Consider the following 24901-nt stretch of genomic DNA (forward strand, 5'->3'; position numbering starts at 1 on the left):
GAAATGACCGAAATGACTAATGCTGTTCATGATCGGAAACGGTAGCAGAGATTACGCGACCGTTTTTATAGTGAAAACTGTTATGGGAATGGAATAATAATATGACATCAGCTTTCTAGTTCTTACGGCTGTTTGTGTGCACATGTACAACGCCTTGTTAGCATACCTGCATACCCGTGCATACTCACAGTGTCGGAAAAAAGTTATCGTTTTTATCCGGTGTTTATCGTTGTGGGAGAAAGGTTATTTTATTCAGGCCAAAGAAATTTTATTCGTCAGAGTGCGACTTTGATGAGGGGGGTGGGGGATGACAGCCAGTGCATAAAGCGAAGATTTAAATTTGGAGTACGTTATTGCCTTCAATTTGCTGAGAAGAAATTCGGAGAGGAAAGAAAATTTGAGAGGAAAGTATTCATTTTCTTGAGACTGATAATTTGAAATGTCGGTATACTTTTAGAAAAGAAATTGCCCTAAATAAGATTTTATCGCATTTCAGTTATATACGATAGTAACAGGAAAATATTTTTTTTTCAATGTTTTTAAACGAGAGATGGCGAAACCCTGAATTGAGAACGTTAATAATGGGATTTCAAATTATATTATAATATCGTTCCGCGGTGTACCCTTGACTCATGATAGGATAAATTCATTAAAAATCTGAAACAACTATATTGCCAGACACGGACTGATGGAGATGGGGGCAGTGAGTGAGTGGGTTGACTGGGTTCCGTCTTCCGTGATAATTTTTAAAGAAAGGGACGTGTAATCGGAAATTCGGGATATTATAAGCAATATGTTAACACGTTTTAACACAAAACTGTTTCTGGAAATCTCATTTATTTTGGGGAGTAATTTAATAAATTGGACGAGTAAAAATGTTGAAATTGGTGGCTTGTTCGAATAATGAGCTTCATGGTTCACGATGAGTTTCGTCGTGTTTCAGCCACTATAAAGTTACATTTATTCATTTGGCCGCATATTGTGACGCGTAGCGTTTTATCGTAAATAGCAACAACAAATTTTTTTCACCATTTTTTCTCGCACTTTTCACTTCTAAACATTATTTACTTATTTGTTATTTCTTTGCACTCGTAGGTTGAAATTTTGACATTTAACATTCTGAACTGAAGCACAAGGGACGCATTGGGCCAGCGCCAGCTTAGCATTTGTTACGTAGGTAGGTCTAAAGGTAGAATAGAGAGCATTAATAACATTAACACATGATTTTAAACGGTGCCCGTGTTTAAATAGCTTAACTTTTTTCCCGTCGAATTCGAAGCTTCATTATTCCCCGATAACCCGTCAAGTTATCGGACTTTGGCACTGCGCCATGAATTTCAATTTTTGGGTACTGACGTGCAACCAGCTTTTTTAACGTATAATTGTTGGAGAGATTATTAAATTCCTGAAATTCTACAAAAAAGTAGGTAGAAAAGCGGTCGTGCAAAGTCGATTGAAAAGAAAAAGAAATAATAAAACTTTCGTTTTTACTCGCTAGGTGGCATGTTGATGTCACTGTCGTCTGCATTCTATTTTCTTGTTGCAAGGACCGTGAGAACACGAGGACACGAGATCGTGAGATCGTCTTGTAAATACTGAAGACAATTTCCATAAAGGTGCAAAAATTTTAAACTAAATCAGATAACAGTAAATGACGCATAAATTGGATTGATTGACATAGCTCAGCTACCATGTACCGGCTCTCTAATGACCAACAGAACAGATGCTGAAAAAATCTAAACACACTTGTTTGTTTGTTAAATTTTGAAAAACCTTACTTACTCAATAAATTGCTCTTATGTGGTATGATTCTGAGAGTGGTACTAAAAGTAGGTTTATCGTAAAATTTACTCCAGAGTGTCAACCACTAACAATTTTTTTCTAGTTATTATTTGCTATGGTTATTATGTTTAAAGCACCCCTAGTTAGTTATTTATATGTAAAACTCAAAATCCCCCCCCCCCCCCCCCCCAGAAAATAATGATTGTTTTAGTTTGAATCACATACCTCTGATCTCTTCTAAGCCTTTTTATTATTTACCCTCCAGGTCTATTTCGGGGAGTGACAAGTTTTGCAAATAACTCTGCCGATCTACTCTACAAAATGCAACAGCAACCAGCAACAAGAGGATGGCTTCGCAGAGACTTGTTAGCCAAGGGTTTAAATTTTCCTCAAGATTTAACTGTTGGTCATCAAGTTTATGCTAGACATCCTGAATCAGGTGAATATTGCCTGGTAAGTCTCGCTAAGGTTTTTAATGCTGCAAGTTGTACTAACGATTTCCTTTTTTCATTTAAGGGTAATGTGACAGATAATTCAAAGGCTGTAACCTACTACTCTGTTGTTTTCAACGATGGGACAAGCAGTCATGACACTTATCCGGAAGACATCCTCAATTACAATTGCACTGAGGACGGCCCTCCTCCAATAGGAGCCGCTGTCGAATTCATGTGTTTCGGGAAGCGTCACGTCGGCTACCTACGTAGCATTTCTGAGCGCCAGCTCTACACATTGAGTTTCCTTGATGGAGAGGGTACTGTCGTTACCGCCGAGCGACAAGAATTTTATCATCCCGACGAAGGACTTCCCAGCGATCTTAAAAATAAATTGGACAAGCCAGGGTATCTACCCCAACGCACACGGATTGACCCCTAAATCGAAGTGAGTCGAAACACAGAAATCAAGCATTCCCTTTTTATTTTTTAAATCGCCCTGACTCGAGTTTTCTTTACCTCAATCTCCCTCTCAGTCTCAACTGTGTATCAAAAGAAAACGAACTTTTATTTGCCGTCCTAGCTGTTATTAGCTTCGAATAAATGATGGAAAATATGTCTTGTGTTGCGGTTCATCAGTATTTTTTCGTGATATTTCAATATGTTGTAGAGTAATTTTCCACTTTCGGAATAGCCACAGGACTCTTTCGCTAAGACATGGTAATAAAGAAATAGGTTAACATGCAGTTAACGTCCAACGCTGCCTGGGGGCAAACATATATATAGTTCATTTTTTTGCGCCTAATTTCGTTCATCCTTGAAGGCACACTCCCTAAGTACATTAATCCTTAAGTTTAATTTCAAATTCATGTTTCATAGTTATTTGGTGAAACTCTGGAAAAATATTCAAAAACTGGTCTGGAAATCTCATTTGTGTCCAAATTGGCCAATGATCGTAAAGCCTCTTTAAAACCCTGTACGATGATTGGCCATTTTGGACACAAATGAGATTTCCAGACCTGGCAACGCAGGATGTGTAACTGCTCCATAGGGGGCTAAAATGCGGAATCCGCTGTGGATGCCACCAGGGGACACCACTAGATTTCAAATCGTCATAGGCTAAAGTTGTGCAAGTTTTAAGTTTATCTAGATTTTAATGCTTGTTTTATTTAAAAAATAGGCAGTAATAAATTAAATAGAAATTTTATAATGCAAACAAATTAAGAAAATGTTCCTGTATTCTCTTAAACATTCACGCATAGAAAACATCAAACTAATATTAAAAATAAAAATAGACATTAATTCCGAAAACAATTATCGGCGGAATGTCGTAGATAACTAGACCTCTTATAACAAGTTATAAAACAACGCTTCAATCAGAACCTCTGAGAATCTAATTATAATTAGGATTTCGCAAATAAAATAGGGTCTTAAAACGTGTAAAGGCCTACGTTTAAATATTGAGGATACACAAGACACGGAAGCACATAGGACGGTCAAGTCCATCACAACATGTGATATTAACAAGCGATCCACGATTCAAGTAGACCGAAATCATGGAGGGGCTTTCCAGATCTAAATCCGGAAAAGGCCTTAAAAATATAAAAAAAATATAGGCATGTTTGTCTTCGCACGCCGGATTTACCTGCGTTTGCAGAATTACAAAATTCCCACCCGATTAGGAGTTATTCAGCTCTAAAGTTTGGGTTTTTGAATTTTGTCAGAAAGTGGGGGGGCTTTGACATCCATTTTCGGAAAAGCGGGGGAGCTAGGGAAAAAACTAATTTTTCAAAAGGTTTATTGCATACTCAACCACCGAAATCCAAAAGGAATTTCCTTTCCGGATTTTATTGGTTGAGATGTGACTGATTTAGTGAAAGGATAATTTAGCTGGTTTCCCTCCCTGGCTTGCAGCCATTTTTTCGTACGGTCCGCTGCGCTCCTGGCGGAAGCCAGCAGAAGGTCTTATATATCGGCCTTCACATTAGACCCATTGCATTTATACAGGCCTTCATATATAGTGAACCCAGATTTCTTATTGGCCGATTGGTTTTTTTGTTCGTCTCCTGTAGCAGACGTTTCTAGACAGAATCGACCACGCTACGAACGAAATTCTTCTGCTACAGGAGACAACAAAAAAACCAGTCACAAACAAAAATTAATTAAAAATTAACCAGATGGAATTGGGGATAGAAATAAAAATTAGGTAATAGAGAAATGAATAAAGTATTCACTGTTAGGAAGAAAAGGGGGAAAATCAAAGTTATAGGTAAGAAAACAACTTTTTTAACGGGAAGAAGTTGGTTTTTCCATAAGACGCTGTAGGCGACACAGATCAAGTTGGACACAAATGAGATTTTCGAATTTGCGGAGAATGCGCAACGCAGGATGTCCAACTACTCCATTGCCTTTAGAGCGTAACGTGACATCATTGTTGCTTCGTCACAGATTATTAGGCTAGCATCACGAATCAATTGTGCGCCGTATTCATGTTCTTCTATTCTTGATGTTGTGGTCTCGGTAATGGGTGGGTAGATTTGAAATTTGGAATGGTAAGTGGCTCCGTTTGTTAAAAGCGTAGCAGCGATTCCAGTTGACGCCACCGAGATCACTTTTTTCCCTTGACCTTGCAGGACGTTGATGAGGGTGTTGTACAGAAACGTCTTCCCAGTGCCACCTGGACCGTCTAAGAAAAATGTACGTGGCTGAATCAAGTTTGTGCTGGGTGCATTAATAGAATGCATAATTTGGTCGAATGCTTCACGCTGGGATGTGTTTAGTTGGGCCACCATTCTCTCCCCCATTAATCTTCTTTCTTGCCTTGTTATCACGCTATTTTCACCGTTTTCGTTGGAAAACCAGCTGATAAATCATTTGAAAATCTGGCAACGGCAGATTGAAGTCTTCTAAAAGTCGACCGTTCATCTTCAGACTGTCTTGAATGCACTTGAGCGCCAGATTCTTCGCGATTTCAGCATCGTGTCCGCTTCTAGTGTAGTCCTCAATCATAAATGGAAGATTGTTTTCAAAAAGAAGAAAGGCGTTCGTCGGTGAACACAGACAGCAAATGTCAACAAAAAGTTGCCTCAATTCCGTAGGCATTTGAAATGCGGCAGCCTCCTGCATGACTCGTTCCCAAGTACTGTCCTCTTCAAGAAGGTTTCTCGAGATGGCAGCAGCCCTGAAACACGACATATCGAATTGATTTAGAAAAATAATAATGTAGATATAGAGCTTAAAAACTTACTTGAACGTTGGATGCTCAACACCCCTGTGAATTTTTAGATTCTCAAAGCTTGTCGCCCCTTTGACGTTCAAAGGAAGCAAGAGAAGACAGAATAGTTATATTTGCCGAATGCTGACAGAGTAGATCCTGCTGAGTAAGTTGGTTTGTCTTTTGCGAGGCTTCCAAGTACCGTCAAACACATAATGCAGGGGGATTTCTCTGTAGAACATGTCTCTGGCAGCAGGAGTGGTTCGATTCAAAATAAACCAAGCTGTCAGAGTGGTGTTTTTAGAGGCAGCTTTGTCCAATCCAGGTGTGAAAAAGACTAGCTCTTCTTGTGGAAGATGAACTGCTAGTCGTTGGATTGTATGGGATTTGTAGGCCAAAGGGAACTTTGACAAACGCCAGAAGGCTTCGGGTGCGCAGACGTACCTATTGTCCCGGTATTGAGCTATTTCATCCCACTTAATTGCAGATCCAGTACCTTGTTTTTTCGCACCCTGAGCCCCTTGTTCTTGCGTACCTTGGGCACCTTGTTCTTGCGTTCCTTGGGAACCTTGTTCTTGCGTACCATGGGCACCCTGTGTCCCGGTGATTGTTTTGGTTCCTTGACAGTCGACCCCCTTATGTATGTATTTGAAAAGATACCTAATGCTTTTGATGGATGCGCAGTACGTGACGTTGATGTGCGCGTTGAATTTCAAACAAAGGTATGGATTGTAAGGGACAACCCATCTGTTGTCCACCTGATAAATCTTGTTGTTCCGCTTTAAGGGATGTGTTTGTCCAGCTCTTCTGCGATACGTAGGGAACCCGTTGTTGCTCATGACAGTCTCAGAAACGAATTCTTTTGGGAAGGATTTGGTACATTCGCCATCATCCATGCACGGTGATTTGTCATTGAGATCTTTTCCACACGGTCCATGAATCATGTTGGACATGATGATTTCATAAAGTCTTGGGTGGGTTTCCTTATCAGGAATTTCTGCACAAATAGTTCGGTCGATGTTGGCTGATGTTCTGGGTATGTCGGGTTCGTCGATCCAGATGAGCATATGACAATGAGGGAGTTCAGGCTTCTGAAATTCGATAACGTGGATTCTTGCAGTAACTGCGCCAACAATTTGACGTTTTTGAATGTCTTCGACTATCTCATTTTTCTTCAAGTTATAAACTCTTGCTACGACATCAGGTCTGTCCGAAGCAGAGGGGTACCAAGGGATGCTCAGATGCTGTTTGTGATTTCTTGCCACCACGTGCATGTACAATCTAAGTTATAAAATACCTAAAATGAATATGTAAACAACAAGGGTAAATCACTTTTTGAACGAAGGTTCACCTGTAACAGGTTGATTATGAAAAAATCGATCTTTTACACGATAGGGACTTAAAGATACAATGAACGGCCCTAGAAGCTAAAAAAAATTTAACTAGCGCGCGCCCATGAGGCGGCGTTTAAGATACGCAAACTAATAGTGTTTGCGAATTTGATTATTAGGCCTGTATGGATATAATGATTGAGATTTATTTCGATTATGGCCACGCTATTGGGCATTTCATTATTTCCCGGGAATGGCTATTCATGCCAATTTGTGATTTTTTACGAAATAAATTGTTAAATTGCAATATTCTTGGAAAAAAATTGTAAAATAACCGAACGGTGTGATTTATTTTAATAATAAATATTTATATCTATTTAAAAATCTAAATCAGTCAATAGTATGTTACAAATCACTTATAAATAGGTCTACCTCAACCTATCGATATAATATATACGTAACTGTACTGTCGTGTACATCATAAATAGCGTGCTCTTCATTTTTCGTTGCACGAGGTTCAGAGTCTACAACTTCAATCAAGGTATTCTTTTTTAATTCGTAAGAGCACCATCTAGAAATTCTTTTTTTTAGATCTTAATTTTTTTTTACCTTAACCCTTTTGAAAAACCCTTGAGGCCTAAATTGAAGGTCGAATTCAATAAAATAGCTCAACTTTGTCGAATTGTTGCGGACTAACTATAAATTTAACCTCTCTGATTTTCAGATATGGTGTAAATCAATGTTTCTTTAATAATTAAAAAAAAAACGCGGTTACTCTACGAGGTCGCAGATTTCTGCTTCCGATTTTTTAAATCGGAAGCTTTTACACACTTTACATCAAATTTACTATACTTAAAATTAATTAAATAAAAAAAACAAATACAACCAATCGAAAGATCTTGAAAAACTGTTAAAGAATCTTTTATTTTAAATTCTTAAAAAATTAAATGGTCCGGTAAAAAGAACAATGGTCCGGTACACGCCATTGTTCTTAAGATACAGAATGGCTATTTTCATGGCTCAGAACAGCTGATGGAGGTTCAAGACTGCCTCCGAGACCACATTCCCATTCGGTGTACCGGGTTGACTTTTGTAATGGGTCAAACCCTCCTTCACTCGTTGTCTATCCGGAGTAAGGTTGACAACGTCAAAAGCACCCGCGTGTCAACCCCTCCCCACTTTCTCTACCCTCTTATTATACACTCGACCATCCCTTAAAAACAAATCGCATTGGCCATTTACCCGAGGGAATCTTCGCTAAAATCAATCCCTCTTCCTCAACTTTGTCCATAATGAAAAAACAGAAATAAAACACTTGAAACAACTGATCTTAAAATCTCTCTGCGGAGCAGTTGTTAGGCACATCCGTTCAGTAAAGAAGTCTGCTTCTTCCCCAGCCCAGCTTTATTATAAAAAAAATTAAATATTCGGCATAAAAACTATACACACTTTTGATAAATATATTACTTATCATCTCCACTAAGTTTTTATACAAAAAGTCTTCATTATTTATGACTTTTAACTTAAATAACTTGAATTTAATGAACCTCGCCTAGCTTTACGTAAAATAATAATAAAAAAAAAACTGTACTTAAAGGTTGATGGCTGAGTTGAGGAAGGGAACACCAAACTAAAAGGTGTTTCCATCCAAGCTTGACGATACCGAATAATTTTTAGTTCGGTAATTTCCCAATTTATTAACTATTAAGGGGGTGAAGGAATCTATAATTCCTGCAAAATTATTTTGTTTTGTTTCTCAATGCCTATTTTTTATTCCCTAAATCGACCACATCGCTTTTTACGAATGATGTCTGCTTGCTGGTGCTTCGAAGTCCGAAGAAGAAGGTCCGATTTCCAATGACTTTTTTAAAAATGAAGTTAATTGAAATGGTCAATGACAGATTTGATATTTTGATTATTGTTCATCTCTTTTTCAGCCTTCTCGAGTTGTGCTTGCTTCCAAGGATGTTTTTTCAAAGTAAAAACATTTACCTTTTTAAAGATACCTCAAGATATTGAACTTTTTCTTATTTTTGTTCATAGATAAAATTGCGAAATTTGCTCAAAGAGAGAAACCAACGCTGATTTTGTATTGGAAATTTTATGAGCTTTTCACATCCGAAAAGTTCTTTATTTGGAATCTCATTATTCTTTATTTAGTATTAATTTGGACAAATTATGTGAACATTTTAGCTTAGACGACGTCTGACTGCAGTCAGAAACTAATGCACATGATTACGTGGCAACATCGCGAGCTGTCATAACAAAAACCAAGTTTTTCCTTAACCAAGCTGTGGTACCCTTGGAGCCAAACAGTGTTTTTGGGAGACATTTTTCTGTTCAGTTTGGCGGTTATTTTCGTCTCAACAGTGGATGAAAGTCTTCCATCCCTGCCACACTTCATTCTTGGATAAATTGTCTTCATTGCACCTAAAATAAAAAATAATTTTTATTAAATGTTGGAGAATTACGAAGTATTTCAAATTACCTCGGATCTCCTTCAGCTCTTTGGGATCCATTGCAATCTTCAGTTTGTTCCCGATTGTGGATTCCTTGTGAGTTGGTTTGTACAGTTCAAAGAAGTTTGAATCTTGGTACAGTTCTTTAAAGAACTCAAGTATTCCCCTTTCCGGTTTTTTGCATTTCTCTTTTACTGATAATTTCACACTCTCCTTTATTGGAAAGCTTCCCAAAAAAAAACAGTATATGCAGAATTAGTAATTTATGAATATTATATGTAAAATGTATATTACACATAAGTTGTACAGTGTACGCAATTACCTCTGGCGCATAGAATCCAGCTTGATTTTTCTTAAGTTCTTCAAGCCTATCTTGAATTGCTTGTACGGACACCGTAAAAGTTTCCTCTGGTGCATCGAAGGTTGCCGCAGTTTTCATCAGCCTCTTCTGCATATTTCTCAATTTCTTCTTCATCTCATAATTCTTCTTCTTGAAAGACATCACTTTCTGAAAATAAATGATATGGAATAAAGTTTTAAAAAATTTCATGACAAATATTACCTTCTTCAAAAGACAATTTTTTTAAAGGCAGTTGTCAACTTCATCTGTAATAAAGAAGTTTGACGAAAACCTTTCCTTTTTTTCTCGCGGTTTGCCGGTTTGCCATTGTCGCCAAATGGGTTTGCCTCTGGTTGACCCAAGGAACGTTGAACGTTGATCCCCACTAACTTTTTATGCCACTTTTATTCATTATTTTTAGCTTTTTGCTATAAAAAACCTGAATTTTATAACCCTCGCCGAGCTGTGCAAGACCACGCTGCAACTTGGCATTAAAATATTCGGCATAAAAACTATACAGCCTTTAGGAAATTATACATAGGAAATTGTCCAAAACAATTACAAGAAACAGGACGCATCACCGTTATAATTTTAAGCATGGGTATATTTACAGAAAGACACAAAATTCTCGTTTGACTTTCTTTGCTTGCATAACAGAAAAAATATTTACACAATACAAAAATACAATGGTTCGTTGATGGCGGACGCCATTTTTTCCTTCAAAATTGCTGGGCTGGAATAATATGGAAAATGACTGGAATGGTATGAGTTGGGCCGAAGTATAAAACTCGTCAGCTCGGTCATCTGGAAGAAGAGCATATTCCACCCACTTAAACTTCTGGGATAACGCCTTGCAGCCAATTGTTTGCATGTAAACGATATATATGTAACACCGTTAGATAAGTTGTATTATAACTCACCGCCTTTATAACTTAACATTGTTCCTTGCTTCAAGTATATATCTATATTTTCATCGTCGAATTCGTCCTCTATGCGTCCTTATTCGCGGACAAAAAGGAACTGTTGGATGTAAACATCCAATAGTTTCAACGATAGAAGAAGATAGTGAAATATGTTTGTTAAAAAAATGTATTCATCATGAAATAATTTGACAAGTAAGGAAAGCAGAAATTATATTGGAAACATTTATGACAAAATATAATTCAATTTTGTGGTTTAGGGTGGTAAACTTCTTCAGTATCTGAAAATTAAAACAGATGTTAAAACTTCTACTTCTTCGACTTCTAGAACCGCTTTCAATATCCTCACTCCATCTCCACCTTCTTCAGTTTCTTCATCCACCACATCATTTTCCGATTTCGCCCCACCGTCAACTATTTCCTCTGTCTTGAGTTTCTTCATCCTCCACTTCTTCCGATTCTGCACCACCTTCAACTTCATCTCCTACTTTTTCAGTTTCCTCATTCCAGTCTACTCCGACGTTCCAAATTTTCCACAAACCTCTGACGCTGGTGCAAAAGCTGGCCAAAATTCCCTCAAGATCTTGGATCAATTGGCGAGTCGGTTAAATTATCAAGGCTTTTAACCTGCCACCACAAAAATAGGTAAAACAACGAAAGTAAAAGAAAACTCTTCTTTAAACATTAATTAACTTTTTCATCAAACGCTCTTTGAAGTCCGGAAAATCCGGACATAAGTACGTTGGGCACTTACTCGTCATGTGAGCTATCTGTGTAAGCGATTACGTTGGGTGGGCCGATTATGGCTAGAAGGGAGTTGAAAGTAGACGCGAGTGCTGTAGGTTGGCTTTGGCTTGCTTTTTTATAAGGGGGAACCATTTGGTGATATGGAGAGTAGGGGACTAGGGTGCAGGCGGAGAAGATAATTGGCAGGGATTGAAGATTGGTGTCCCCGAGGAACTTGACGTTTTTGGTGTTAGGGATTCTTTGATCATTTAGGAAAAGTAGTAGGTCTTCACCGGGGTCATAGGCGTGGGTGAAAACGACTCAGGAGGATTCCAAAGCTGAGAATTCGAATTTCCACTTGCATTTGGCCATTTTGTCAAAGTAGGGTTTGCTGGATTATTTCTGCATTCTACAGGATGTGTGACTGTGGTGTAGAATTTGACGTCGTTTACGTATAGTTCGAGGTTGATGTTTTGGGTGGGGGGATTCGGAAAGTGGTAGAGCATAAGTTTCAATAGGATGGGACTGATCACGGAACCTTGAGGGACACATTTACTGATGGGTTTGGAATCAGAATGGTGGCTGCATAGCCGGACACAAATTGAGCGGTTGTGGATGAAGTTCGTAAGCCAGCCGAGGCATATGCCTCGTATGTCAAGTTTGCCGAGTTTGTAGAGAAGGAGGCCTGATTTGATGCAGTAGTCCAGTTTTATTAGGTTGTCGGTGGTGCTGTGCTGTTTTCAGAAGCCTGCCTGCTCTGGGCTAAGAAGGTTTTGGTGCTCGACGAACCATGACAGACGGTTGGTAATGATCCTTTCGAATATTTTTCTGAAACAGGATGTGAGGCTGGTGGGCCTTAGGAATTGGGATCATCAGACGGTTTGCCGGGCTTGGCAAGGGGGGTAACTATGGTTTTTTTCCACACTTCAGGAACGTAAGCGTTGCTGTAAAGAGTGTTGAAAAGTCGAAGGAAGTTTTTTTTTGTTGTTTGGGGATAGATTCTTGATCATTTTATTGTGGATTAAGTCGAGGTAATTGCTTTGCTTAAGTTTTTCCTTGTTGCTTGTTCCAGCTCATTCAGGGTTAAGTAACCGTTCTGGTTGTTTGGGGAGTTTTTTGAGATTTGGGAGTGAATGTGAATGTGAACGTCCTTGGCATAATGTGTCTGGAGGGTTGGTTGGACAGCTGAAAAGATTTAGGAAATTGTCAGCGATATCATTTATCGAGGTGAGCTAGTCCCCGTTGGGTGTAGTTATGGAGGGGGAATAGGAATACTGTTGTTACCTCGGCCGATCATTGCTTTCATAAAGGTCCAGATTGCTCTTTGTCTGGCTTGGATTTGATGAAAAGTCTTTTTTCTTGTGGTTTCTTCCCTTTTCCATGCAGCTCTTTTTACGGACGATGGATGGATGGATCTTTGCAGTGACAGTTGAAAAGTTTATTCTCCCATTTTTACTTACTAGCGATTTGCAATTTTTATTGGGTTTGTTGAATTGGCTTCGGATTAGAGAATTGGAAAGAAGATTAAGCAAGTTCTTCGTGGAGAGTGATTCAAGAAGAAGGAAGAGTCACCCGGAATTGTTTTGATCTTATTCCAGGTGAGAGGTGAAAATGAATTTTCTTTCCAAAAAAAGCGGTTGCCAATTAAGCAGACAGAGCTTGGTTGATACTGCAGATGAAAAGATTGAGAAGATTGATGATGCAGAAGGAAAGGCTGAGATTGAAACATCTGCAATCGCCAACCAGGCTGTTTTACTCTCAACATCTCCTGATAAGGCGACGAATTCCACCAATCACGACATCCCGTTCATAACCGTCGAGACAACAGCGACTGAAGACCCTACAGTTTCAGCAGTGGGTGAGAAGATTCCTACGACATTGGAAGTTTCTACAATCTCGACGGATGGTGAATCAAATTTACAGGCTAAACTCCAAGAAAAAAAGAAGGAAGTTTCCTTGGAAAGAAATCAGCTTATAACTGAGCGATGAAGTTGGAAGATTTCTTACAGGATAGGTAATATTTCATTCTGTATTTTGCAATCCTGCTACACGTCACACAAAGACACCTTTGAGTTGGAGATGTACCTTCACCAGGAAGGGACTGGGGAGCTGAACGATTGCCTAGGTTGTTGGCTGAACTCAAAGACGAGCTTAAGTCACTCAAGCTCTCGGATACTATCGTCACATTGCATCAAGATACTCAAACGAACATCATCGACGAAATATCAACTGCTTAGGCTTACACTAGCACACACCAAATTCCCGAGCAGCCTCACCTCTGCTGCATCGAACACCTCACCTCTACTACAATCGCTTCCGTCACTGAAACCTCATACTGCAGACTGTCATACTGCATACTGCAGACACCCTTGTTGTTCCAGAGGATAGTGTCTGTTCATCAACCGATGAAAAATTGGTCGATTCGAGTCTATTCCTCAACGAGAACAAATGCTACGATTCAGTAGTTCCTGCTGGACAAGACAAGTCGACTATTGTAACAACCGAAGACCCAGAAAAAGATCTTCCAGAATTATCACCTGAGCAACTACCGGTTTATCCAGTTGCTCTAGCGTTGAATCACCTGCCTGTGACGAACGAAAAACAAACACGAATCATCTTCGACCAAAACTCTCCACCCAAAAACAGATGGAAACACCACAGTTTCAAATTTACTGAGACCAGTCATAGAAGTACCCGTCGAGGACGAGAGCTTCCCACAGATTTCACTGGAAGACATTCCGGCAGAAATATTTATGAAAAAATATATCTAGTATGGTATTTGCTTTCAAACTGCTTGTTGCAACAAAATATTGTTGAATAAATGACTTTGGACACACTTTTCTTACACTTATATTATACTGTCGGATGATTAAATTTCCTGCGGTGCGTTGGACTCCTCAACGTCTTTCTGTGATGTATCTCCCTCCTTAGGAAAACCTTTTAGCTTGTCTGATGTAAAGAAGGCTTTCGACAGCATGTGTTTCTCAAAGTCCATCGGCTCTGATTGCATCTCATCCGTCTGGCTTAGCCATTGTTTTGAATCAAATTTCATCTGATAGCCCATTTTTCTGCTTGCCTTAAACTTAGCTATTTACCAACGTGTTGGAAAACTGCCTCTATCGTCATTCTAAAAAAAGAATAACAAACAAAACTACCTTCATCCTAATTGCTTCCGCCTCATCAGTATCCTAAACAGCCTCTCCAAGATGTTTGAGAAACTCATTCTGGCCAAACTCAAATGCTTGGCATCTACACAGAACTGGTTCAGTCCCAGTCAACATGGCTTGGCCTGGTTATTCAACGGAGACAGCCTCTCTTTGTCTTCTTAAGCAAACCGAAGCCAATAAGAAAAATAAAATCTCAACTTGTTGTGCCTTTTTAGATATCAAGCCTTTCACGCGGCTTGACACCCAGCAATCCTAAACAGCTTGATACAAAATATATTGTCCTCCTCGTCGGGTAAAGATGTTAGGTTGTTTCTTTAGCGATTCAAACTATTTGGAACTTTTCTAAATTATATTGGGAGATTCACAAAAGGAAAAGAATAACAAAAACGTAAGCATCGGAAGAAAAAGTATGGAAAAACAAAGTACAGTAAAATTTATTTTTTAGCTATCGATCTACGTCGTCTGAATCTTTAGAATCTTCTTCCGACACCGACTTTCAGCGGAAAAAAGAAAAAAAAGAGGAAAAAAGGTTCAATAAAGTCAAGTCAGTCATTGACACGGATTGGTACCCAGCCATACTAAACAGCTTCATAAAAAAAGATTTTACTCGTCGTCTGGTAAAGATTTTAGGTTTTTTCCTTAGCTCCTGCTTCAGTACTCTGACCAACTCTCGGTCCTCTTTTGTTTCCAAAACTGAGCTCGGTTACGGCGTTACAAGAAAGTGTTCTCTCGCCTTTCCTATGGAACATACTGATAGAAAAGAGTTGCTAAGTCTTAACTTCCCTTTTTTCTTCTGCTTCATAGCTTATGTGGACGACATTGTTCTCTGTTAAAAAATTTTAACTGCTTTTGCTAATCTCCAATCACTGTGTGATTCCTCTGTAGCTTTGGGCAGGACGGTAAAGCTAAATTTTAATGGCTGATGCAAATCCTTGATAGGATGGCTGAAGTTCATTGTATGAAAAATGCGCCTGCAATCAAACATTACAAATGTCACAATCAAAATTTGTATCAGCTTAATAAATAATTTTACCATAAAAAACATTGTGCATGGAGAATTCCCCAGGTTAGCTGAACAAATCCATAGGTGAATTAGACTGCAACGAAGAAGAAGAAGGTGAAGCTAAGAGTTCAACTGGCTGTTAATCCTACTTTAAAAAATTAATCATGTGACGATAACAAAAATTACAGAAGTATAGCTAAACTACACAAACTCTTTGAATTATTATTATTAATGTTACAAAGTAATCTACAGTTGGCAAGCTTTACAAATTAACAAAACAATTAGGAAGTTGATTGAAAACATTACCTCAGTTGTTCCAAAGTTTTTCTTTATTGGACGAAACACACAGAAGTACAGGTAACAAGAAGAACACCCTTAACCAGCTGCTTGTATAAAACCTACAAGCACACTGAGCAGCAAGCTTGCAAAGAAACTAAGAAAACTAAGAAAACTTAACCAGGCTGTTAATTCTATTTCAAACACTCAATTACTATCGAGGAACAATGTCTCAAATAGAATTTAAAAATGTAAAAAGTTAAGTTGAACTAAGCAATCCTTTTACAAGGTAGAAAACTAAAAAAATCTACAACAAATAAGTTTAAGAGGTAGGCACCAATTAATTAAATCTGTAGTTTCACAGTAAGAAAGTTGAATTACATATTTGTCTTAATTTTTATATAGTTAGTGGAGTCAAGATAATTTTTGACTGGGAACAAAATACAACACGAAATTTTTTTCATGAGCTTAGTTTTTATAATTTTCTTTTTTTTTGTAAAAACCCTTCTGAGAAATAATTATTTTTACTGTAAAAAAAAATGTCAAAATTTGAAAATGTATTATAATTGTGATAAGAAATAGAAATATTTTTTTTACAGCTAATAAATGTTTCCCGTTTTTTTATTGATTAGGGTTCAAATTTTGAATGTTTAGTAGTTTTGAATGTTAGCTTTAACGATTGTTTAGTAATTAAATATACTATGAGGGACTATGCCTCAAATTTTATAAAATCACCAAAAAGTGTTTACAAGGGACCTTATGGCGGATAGTCCCTCAGTAAACTCATTATATCTAGTCATGTATTTTTCTTCAAATTTTTATCTTTTGTACAAAATTAGTTAAGATGAAATTTCCTAAATGTAAAAGTTGTTTTTAAAAATATTTAATAGCTCTTTAGTTTTTTAATGATAAAGTTTGCCAAAAAAAATTATTCGACACTATAGTTCATGAAAATGCGGCCGCATGCAGGTGGCGTTTAGTTGTTTGTTTATCTTTACGAATTTCAAATGTTTGTTATGTGAACAACATGTCTTTTAAAGTGTGTATTTTGTGTAATGAAGAATCTGGTGATTTATTAGTAGTTGGAGAAATCGGAATAAAAAGTTTGAAAGAGGCAGCTAAGGCAAGAGCAGAAGAAGACCGTGCTTTAAACTTTAATTCTGGAGTACTTGTGCATGAAAAGTGCAGGAAAAATTACGTGAATAAAAGTAACATTGCAAAATGGAAGAATAAGCAAGAAAACCATAACAAAAAATCGTCAAAATGTACAAGATCTCATGATCCACTTGAAGAGTGTTGTATTCTTTGTGGCTTTCCACTGTTCAGCAGAACAGTTGTTGAAAAAGAAATTCACATCGTGAAAAATCAAGCAGTTCTGGAATCATTTAGGAATATCTGTATTCGAAGAAAAGATGCCTGGGCTACAGAGATTCTGTCAAGAGTGAGTTCTGTTGGTTCATCGTTCAACAACATTTCTTATCATGAACATGTTCTGTGAATTTAGGAACAGAAGAAGAAGTCAACCTAAAAGTTTGCAGTCAAATGAAAGCAAGTTGACAAAACAAAAACAATTACGATTGGGAAGACCAGTAGATGAGATTCGACAACAAGTGTTCTCTCGTATCTGCGATCACCTAGGAAACATCAATGAAGACGAAACATACACACTATAAAAGTTATGTGACATGATGGTTGATTTTGGTTGTTGTGAGCCATATAGTCCAACATATTTAAAGAAAAAATTGATTGAAAAGTTTGGAGATAATCTAATCGTCACATCAACATCAGGATTGTCAGATATTGTTACTTTATCGCCAACATCAAGCAAAGTATTAAGAGAATACCATGAAAGCAAGACACAAAACGAAGAAGAAGAAAACATTCGGATAATTCAAGCTGCTGGTCGAATTATTCGTGATGAAATTGTAAGAAAGAATTGTAGTACCGAAAGTTACGATATTGACGACATTTTGTCAAGTCCAGAAGAATCTTTATCGTTTTGTACAATTAAGTTACAAATATTACTTGGAGAAATATTGGTCGCAAAGGAAAGCAAAAAAAAATTATGTCAATCGGTCAATCAATCATGCAAGCTGCCCGTCCGCGCTCACTGATTGCGCCCTTGCAGGTTTTTTTGTTATTGTACAGCTTAACTATTTTTACTAATTATGCAATTGTATCCTTTAGATCGGCATAGCAGTTCAACTGCACAGCCAGTATTCGTCAAAAATACTGATTGACCATCTCCACGCATTGGGCTTTTGTTCATCTTACTGTGAAGTAGTAAGATTTGAAAGAAACGCTGCTGTAATGAGTAATACAGTAATGGACGTAAAGGAGAATTCGTTTGTGCAACACATTGCCGACAATGCCGATCATGATACTTGCACATTTGATGGCAAAGGAACGTTTCACGCTATGGCTATAATCGCAGCTGTTACTCCTGGTTCAAAAAAGACAAAATGTTGCGTTCCCAGAAGAGAAGTATATTAAAAACACTTGATTAAATTAACAGTACCTTTTTTAATGAACAATTCTTACTCGTAGGTAAAAGATGAAGCTATCAGGGCGGCTGGAGAAATCCCTATTATACCACACACTATCGACGAAAGTGTGCTTGGTAGGATATCTTATCAACACTTAAACTGGGAGAGATTTCAAGATAACGAAAAATACTTTTACCAGCTATGGCTAGTTTCTTAGTTTCTAAAACAGCCTAAACCAGGATGGCATGGTTCTATGCAAAACGCAATGATGGCTCGTAATCATCCTGGGAAAGCAGAGATTGTTTTCCTTCCAATTATAGATATGCCGGCAAGCAATGATACCACCATCAACTCAACTTAAATGTTCATCGCCACCCAGGCCAAGAAATACGGATTAACTCCAAAAGTAACGTTCGGCCAGCAGTTGTGGTGGAAGGCTATGCAGATAATAGAAAATGCCAGTTTGCAATGCCCTCTTAGAGAAATGATTTGCAAACTTGGTGGCTTCCATACCATGGGCAGTTTTTTAGCATGTATTGGACATTTGATGGACGGCAGTGGGCTACATGAACTAATTGATCTGATTTATGCGGCAAACACGACTCCTCATATTTTAAGTGGGAAAGCTATTTCTAGAGCAATTAGAGCCCATATCATTGTGGAATCAGCTCTGCACATCGTACTCCATGAAGAGCATTTATCCAATGACAGCGAGAAAGAGGTATAATTCTTCGTATAACACAATATTTTACTAGCTTTCATTAATGTAACATAAATTTTGTAGGTGTTATCGGAGAATGATTTGCCTGATTCAACCTCGACTTAAAAGCTGTCAATTAACCACCGTAACGAATTGAAGATTCTTCTTGGTGAAATGTTACGAGGAGAACTGTCGGACAATGGGAAAAAATTGGAATCTTCTCAAGCTTATCGCAAACTAGAAGAAATTACAAACAGAAACATCGCTATTCAACGTCATTCGAAAACTGCACAGCTGTGGCTACAGTATATGGACATGGTTCGACTTTTGCGACAGTTCATAAAAGCAGAAAGAACCGGGAATTGGAAATTTCACCTAAAAATTCTGACTGACATTCTGCCATTCTTTGCTGCAGCTGGACACAACAACTACTTGAAGTCTGGATATTTGTATGTTCAGAAAATGAGAGCACTTAACACAACTAACCCGAAAGTAGAAGAATTATTTCTCTCAGGACTACACGTAGTTCGACGTTCTGGGCGTTTTTTGTCTGCGCTTTCTGCGGATTTAGTAATTGAGCAGGTTTTTATGCGCACAATGAAAACATCAGGTAATGAAGTAATTAACAGGGTACGTGGGTGACTATATTCAAATTTTTTTCATTTTTAATCACATTATAGGAGGATTTACTAGGAGAACCGGTATCACAGAGACTCAGCGACTCGTTTGGATTATGTGCCGACCAATGTGCTCAACAGTAACCTCTTTGATGATGAATCTCACTGGGAAACAACACACAACCAGCGATCAGCATAAGGAATTTGGTGACTCCCGTCAAACAAGAGATTGCAGCGATACCCAGAAGGTCGTAGACTACCTTGAAAATGTCACCCCTTTCAACGGTGATCCCAACATTTTGCGGAACGTGGAAACTGGTGTATCGGCTGGAAATAAAATTAATGTTCATCAAGCTAAACTTGTAGGCGACAAAATAGTATCTGCTATGTCAGGAAATGCTGTTTCTGAATACACTCCTCGCAAGGTCAACAATGCATAGTAATGACATCAAAGTGTCCATCATTAAACGACGATAAACAGACGATGGTCGATCCAGCACTCTTGTTCCAGCGACTAACAACAGTAGCAAGAAGGTATCAGAATGACGAAGCAGAGTATTTCAAATATGAGTTATGCTCACACCCTCTATCATTGTTTGATAAAAATTGTCTCCTGCGTTCAGCAGAAAAAGCATGAGTTGGCGAAAGCGATTGCTGTTGGTGAACTATGATCCACTGACGGAAAAAGATGAACATGAACAATCTAGCTCAACGTACGTCATCGACGGTGGAGGTATTTTGCATCGGATTAATTGGGTAAAAAATGCGACAAATGAAGAAATATTTCAGCGGTATGCATCCTACCTGGAAAATAGATATGGTTTAGCAAAGATAGTATTTGATAGCTATAGTAAAGCTTCCACAAAGGATATGGCGCATCTAAAACGATCAAGAACTTCTGGAAGAGAAGTGTTCTTCACTCCGTCAATGAAGTTGACAACAACAAAAGAAGAGTTTTTGTCTTGTACTGAAAATAAATCAAGATTTATTAAAGAACTCGCTAGGTACCTTACGACAAAAGGATTTGAGACAACTCACGCGGAAGGTGATGCTGATTTACTAATCGTTAAAACAGCAATCTTGTCGTCCAAAACAAATAAAACTATTCTTATTGGTGAAGACACTGACCTGCTTTGTCTATTGCTGCATTATTCAAGTGAAACAATCTTTCCAATTAACTTCAAAAGTGAACCGAAAAAAGAAAAATTGGAAAAATGTGGAACCTGACTAAATTAAGCAAGTTGTCGGCGAATTAATTTGCAACAACATTTTGTTTGCTCATGCAGTACTGGGGTGCGATACAACGTCGAAGGCTTATGGAGTTTGTAAAGCTAAGTCTCTAAAGCTATTGTCAACCAACACTACTTTTCAAATGATGGCAGAAAAATTCTATGAACAAGATGCTTTAATTGACGTAATTAAGAAAGCTGGGGAACTTGCCATGATCTTAATCTATGGTGGATCTACAAATGAAGGAATAGACACACTGAGATATAAAGAATTTTAGCGTAAAATATCTATTGCTACTTCATTTGTGAATCCACAAGAAATCCTTCAGCTGCTCTTCAGTTTCACAGTCAGCGGGTATATTTTCAGGTATATAACCATATTCAACTACGTAACAATTTAAAGTAATTAATAAACATTACATTTTAAATAATAGATTCAATCGTGGTTGGGGTTTTCACTGCATGCTTGTGATTGGGGATGGGTGATGAAACACGATATGCTGTGGCCAAGGCTAACAAACATAGAAGCAGCACCAAAAGATTTGTTATAAATTATAAAAGGTGGTTGTAAGGGAGATTGTGACTCCCAACGGTGTACCTGCAGAAAAAATGGTATTCCTTGCAGTTTTGCTTGTAAAAACTGCAAGGGAACTACATGACGGAATGCCGAAGTTGATGATATTTTGGTTGAAGATGATGAATCCGTTTGTTAGTCACTGTTTCACAAATTTACCACTCTAACAACAATGTGAGCACTGAAAATAAACAGAATTCTTGAAAGATAACGTAAATAATACTGAAATTGAATTATATAATCCTTCACCCCCTTAATAGTTTACGTATTGGGGAATTACGAAGCTGAAATCATTCGGCATTGTCAAGCTAAAGGAAGAAAACACCACCAGTCCTGGTCTTCCCCCGCCTTACCATTAACTTTCAAGTTTCAAGTATAGTTTTTTTTAAATTATTATTTGCTTATTTCTGTTTTTTTTTTAAATTTTTATTGTACTTCGGGGGATTGGACACTTGACAAAAATTATCGCAATAAATTTATTTGAAATGTTTCTTTTCTTTTTAAATTTCAGGTACCCCCCCCCTCCCCTCCAGGCCCCCACACCTAAACTTTGGTAAGTTTAGTTACGTTTCCGTCTTTTTTTGTTGGGTGAAGAGGCCAGAAAGTAGGATAATAAAATGTTTTTTTTTTAAATTACAGCCTTTCTTGCCTCTCCCCTATGGCAAACCCAGAAGTTAACCTACACAACGGGCCTCTCCTTCTCCCCCTGTGAGGGAGGGCCAGGATCTTCACCCACCTGACCACCATGAAGCACATCAGGAATATTCAGGTGTTTTAGAGATTCCCCGAAATCCTCAGGCAAGGGAACTATGGCGAGCTGCCCCGCCCCTTGAACGAGTTGCAGTTGCTGCTCCGCCCCGTGGATTGGTGATTGCTCCACACCTTGGACATGTTGTTGTTCCGCACAATGGATGGGTAGTTGGTCCGCCCCATGGACGTGTTGTTGCTCCCCCCCATGGATGGTTAGTTGCTCCACATCGTGGACGTATTGTTGCTCCGCACAATCGATGGGTGGTAGCTCCGCATCGTGGACGGGTTGCTGCTCATCCCCGTGGACAAGCGGCTCCAGCAGCTCCATTCCCGTTAATACGCGACCTCCTTATGAGGCCACCGCTATTCCAACCGGATGAAAATGAAGAAAAAAATCATTAAAAATTATTTTTTTTTATGTACAAATTAGTTGATTAATTATTAAATACACACTGTGTAAGCAAATTAGCAAATGTACCTAAACATATTTTACCTTTTATTTATTTCGTTTCCGTCGTTGCACATCCATCGAGCACAACGAACTTGACCTTTCTAGTTGCTACCATACCCTTGCTTACAGTTGTATGTCGTCTGCGTCTTCACGCATGGACTACTCTATACTAAAGGACTGGACTCTTCGATGATTCCTATGTCGGCCGTGTAATTTTTTTTACGTCGATATCAGAAAAAGCATTAAAAAACAGCTATCGACTTATTAATTATCCCTATACTTAAAATCAAGCATGTAAAAGATATTTATATTTTACTTGCAAGAAAAGGCTGAAGAAGGGGAAGTTCGGCGACTTGACTCATTCGCCATCTACCCACCAATCAGCCTAAGCTCTTGTAAGTTGTGTCTGCAAGTAAGAAGATTTGATCATCAGCTGTTGATATCGGCAACAAACAACACGTGCAGCCTTGTATGCACTTGTAAACAGAGCATTAGTAAGAACTTGGGATGTTTGGCGGGTAGATGGCAAATGAGTCAAGTCGCCGAACTTCCCCTTCTCCGAAAAATCAAACCTTAATGGGACATTCCAAGCCAAAACGAAAAAACCTTGCCGCGGTCATATTCCAGAATAAATTTTCGTTATGATAAATCTTGAATATAGGTCAAAATAAGATCACTTATCACTTTATCAAGCAAATCCAAAAATGTTGGATAAAAAAATCAAAAATCAAAAATCGAAATCAAAATAATTTTTTTTATTTGCCATACTATTTACAAAATACTCAAGAACGTCGTTAACGAATACTTTATTTTCAAATCCCAACATTAAAATACACTTTTGTAATCGCATATAATATTTTTTAATTTTTTACCTATAGAAAATCCCATTGAAGTTTTAATTTTTACCGTACCACAGAAAATGATTATAACTCAAAAACGAAAAATAACACACATCCAAATTTTTTATATGTTTTTGAAGACATACTAAGCTATACAAAGTGTAATTTTCACACACACAAAAGTTTCAACACCCTTTCTGTGAATTAAAAAAAAAGTCCATTTTCCGTTGACGGAACTGCAAAATCTCCTAAACGAAAATAACTTGGAAGAAAGAGCAAAGCTACCGGTAGGTAGGAATGCTGAATCCTCAACATATTCTAGAGAAAAAGCTAATTAACGCACATGTTAGCAGTCATTATGGGACCAGAAGTTCAAAGCAAAATATATCTTCTGCTGATGTAAACCCGATGCGACCTGAAACCTCTCGTTTTTCTTCAAAAAGTATTAGTCGATTGACTGCATCCGTCACAAGTGGTCCAGGAAAGAGAATGTTTGTGGGTAAAAGCAACAATGAAGCTCTCCATACACGACATGGAATCCGATTGCGCAATCTACAAACAGAGCACTCGAAACCCATCAAGGATAAGGTGAAAAAAGTTTCGACGCCAAAAAAGTTATGTCGACGGAATTAGAAAATCCTTCCAATTATCATTACAGAAAGCATTATAATTATCCTACAGGTGGCACCGAAGGCAGTAATTATTATTATTCTCTCCCCCCCCCCCCCACCCCGATACGAACGTAGTCAGTGTGCAGCCAGGTTTAGCCGAAATTGAAGACCAAGGAAAAGGTTATGTCTACACCAGAGATTGTAATTTATTATCGTCAGCTGATAAGCAAAAAGACGTGGATTATTCTAATAAAAAATCCGACAAACAGGGAAAGTCTAGCGGGTTTTTTAATTTTCTGAAATAAAAATACCAGGGTTTATTTGATTGGTTCGAGAAAAAAAACGAAATTTTAAATATATGTTGAACAAAATCGTCATTTTCCTGAAATTTTGAAATCCCAGTCGTCTACACCATGGGTGCGTATGTATATACTATGCAAAAGCAAACTCTTTATAATTGCAAATACATTTCAGCTTATTATTTAAAGTTACAATCGATTGACTTTTACTTTCAGTTTTCGTGCTTTGGCTTTGAGTTAAAGTGCAGTGTTTGGCCATATAACTGTACTATGTTATTGAGAATTTATCTCATGTATGTTAGTTATATTGATTTAATTTTTCTCCTTGGATTTTTTATATTTCGTGTTATAAAGACTTACGGTACTACCAATCAAAAAGCATTTCAAGTTTAAAAATCAAGGCGATAGCCGATAGGTTTTACTTTATTTGACAGGTGATAGGATATTAGGAACAGATGGTCCACTTATCGAACCACCAGATTATTCCCAGCAGGCACGGAAAAATCATCGGACAGAGAGAACTCATCTCGAAATCTACTCAGCTAAAGGTTTTTTACGTGGCTAGACCTTTGATTTCACTCTGGAGACTTATCGATCCCTCTACAGAAGAAGGCAGAATGTTGGAGAACGCAATCGAGCTCTGGGCGGAAGCCCATTTCTTTATCTCCAAGGACAGAATAGAAAACGTAATGAATA

The 24901-nt window shown here is 38.0% G+C and overlaps 1 protein-coding gene and 1 long non-coding RNA gene across 5 annotated transcripts; one reads left to right on the top strand and one right to left on the bottom strand.

The window, feature by feature from the left end:
- Positions 1–1506: 1506 nt before the first annotated feature.
- LOC124191562 (lysine-specific demethylase 4C-like) lies at positions 1507–2829 on the top strand. 4 transcript variants are annotated; one of them, XM_046584855.1, is made up of 3 exons: positions 1507–1616; positions 2048–2235; positions 2299–2829. In XM_046584855.1, the coding sequence occupies exons 2-3, from the start codon at positions 2104–2106 to the stop codon at positions 2653–2655; spliced, it is 489 nt and encodes a 162-aa protein (XP_046440811.1). In that variant the 5' UTR covers positions 1507–1616; positions 2048–2103; the 3' UTR covers positions 2656–2829. The 4 variants fall into 4 exon arrangements, with proteins under 4 accessions (XP_046440811.1, XP_046440809.1, XP_046440810.1 ...); XM_046584853.1 differs by having other exon boundaries at positions 1507–1588; XM_046584854.1 differs by lacking the exon at positions 1507–1616 and adding an exon at positions 1683–1829.
- An 18631-nt stretch (positions 2830–21460) lies between these two features.
- On the bottom strand, positions 21461–22575 carry LOC124189915. Its single transcript, XR_006872711.1, has 2 exons — positions 22499–22575; positions 21461–22368 (listed from the first exon to the last, which is right to left on the bottom strand). It is a non-coding gene; the product is annotated as an uncharacterized LOC124189915 (long non-coding RNA).
- Positions 22576–24901: the final 2326 nt, after the last annotated feature.

This window comes from Daphnia pulex, chromosome 3, assembly GCF_021134715.1.
Source record: "Daphnia pulex isolate KAP4 chromosome 3, ASM2113471v1".
NCBI classification, from domain to species: Eukaryota; Metazoa; Arthropoda; class Branchiopoda; order Diplostraca; family Daphniidae; genus Daphnia; species Daphnia pulex.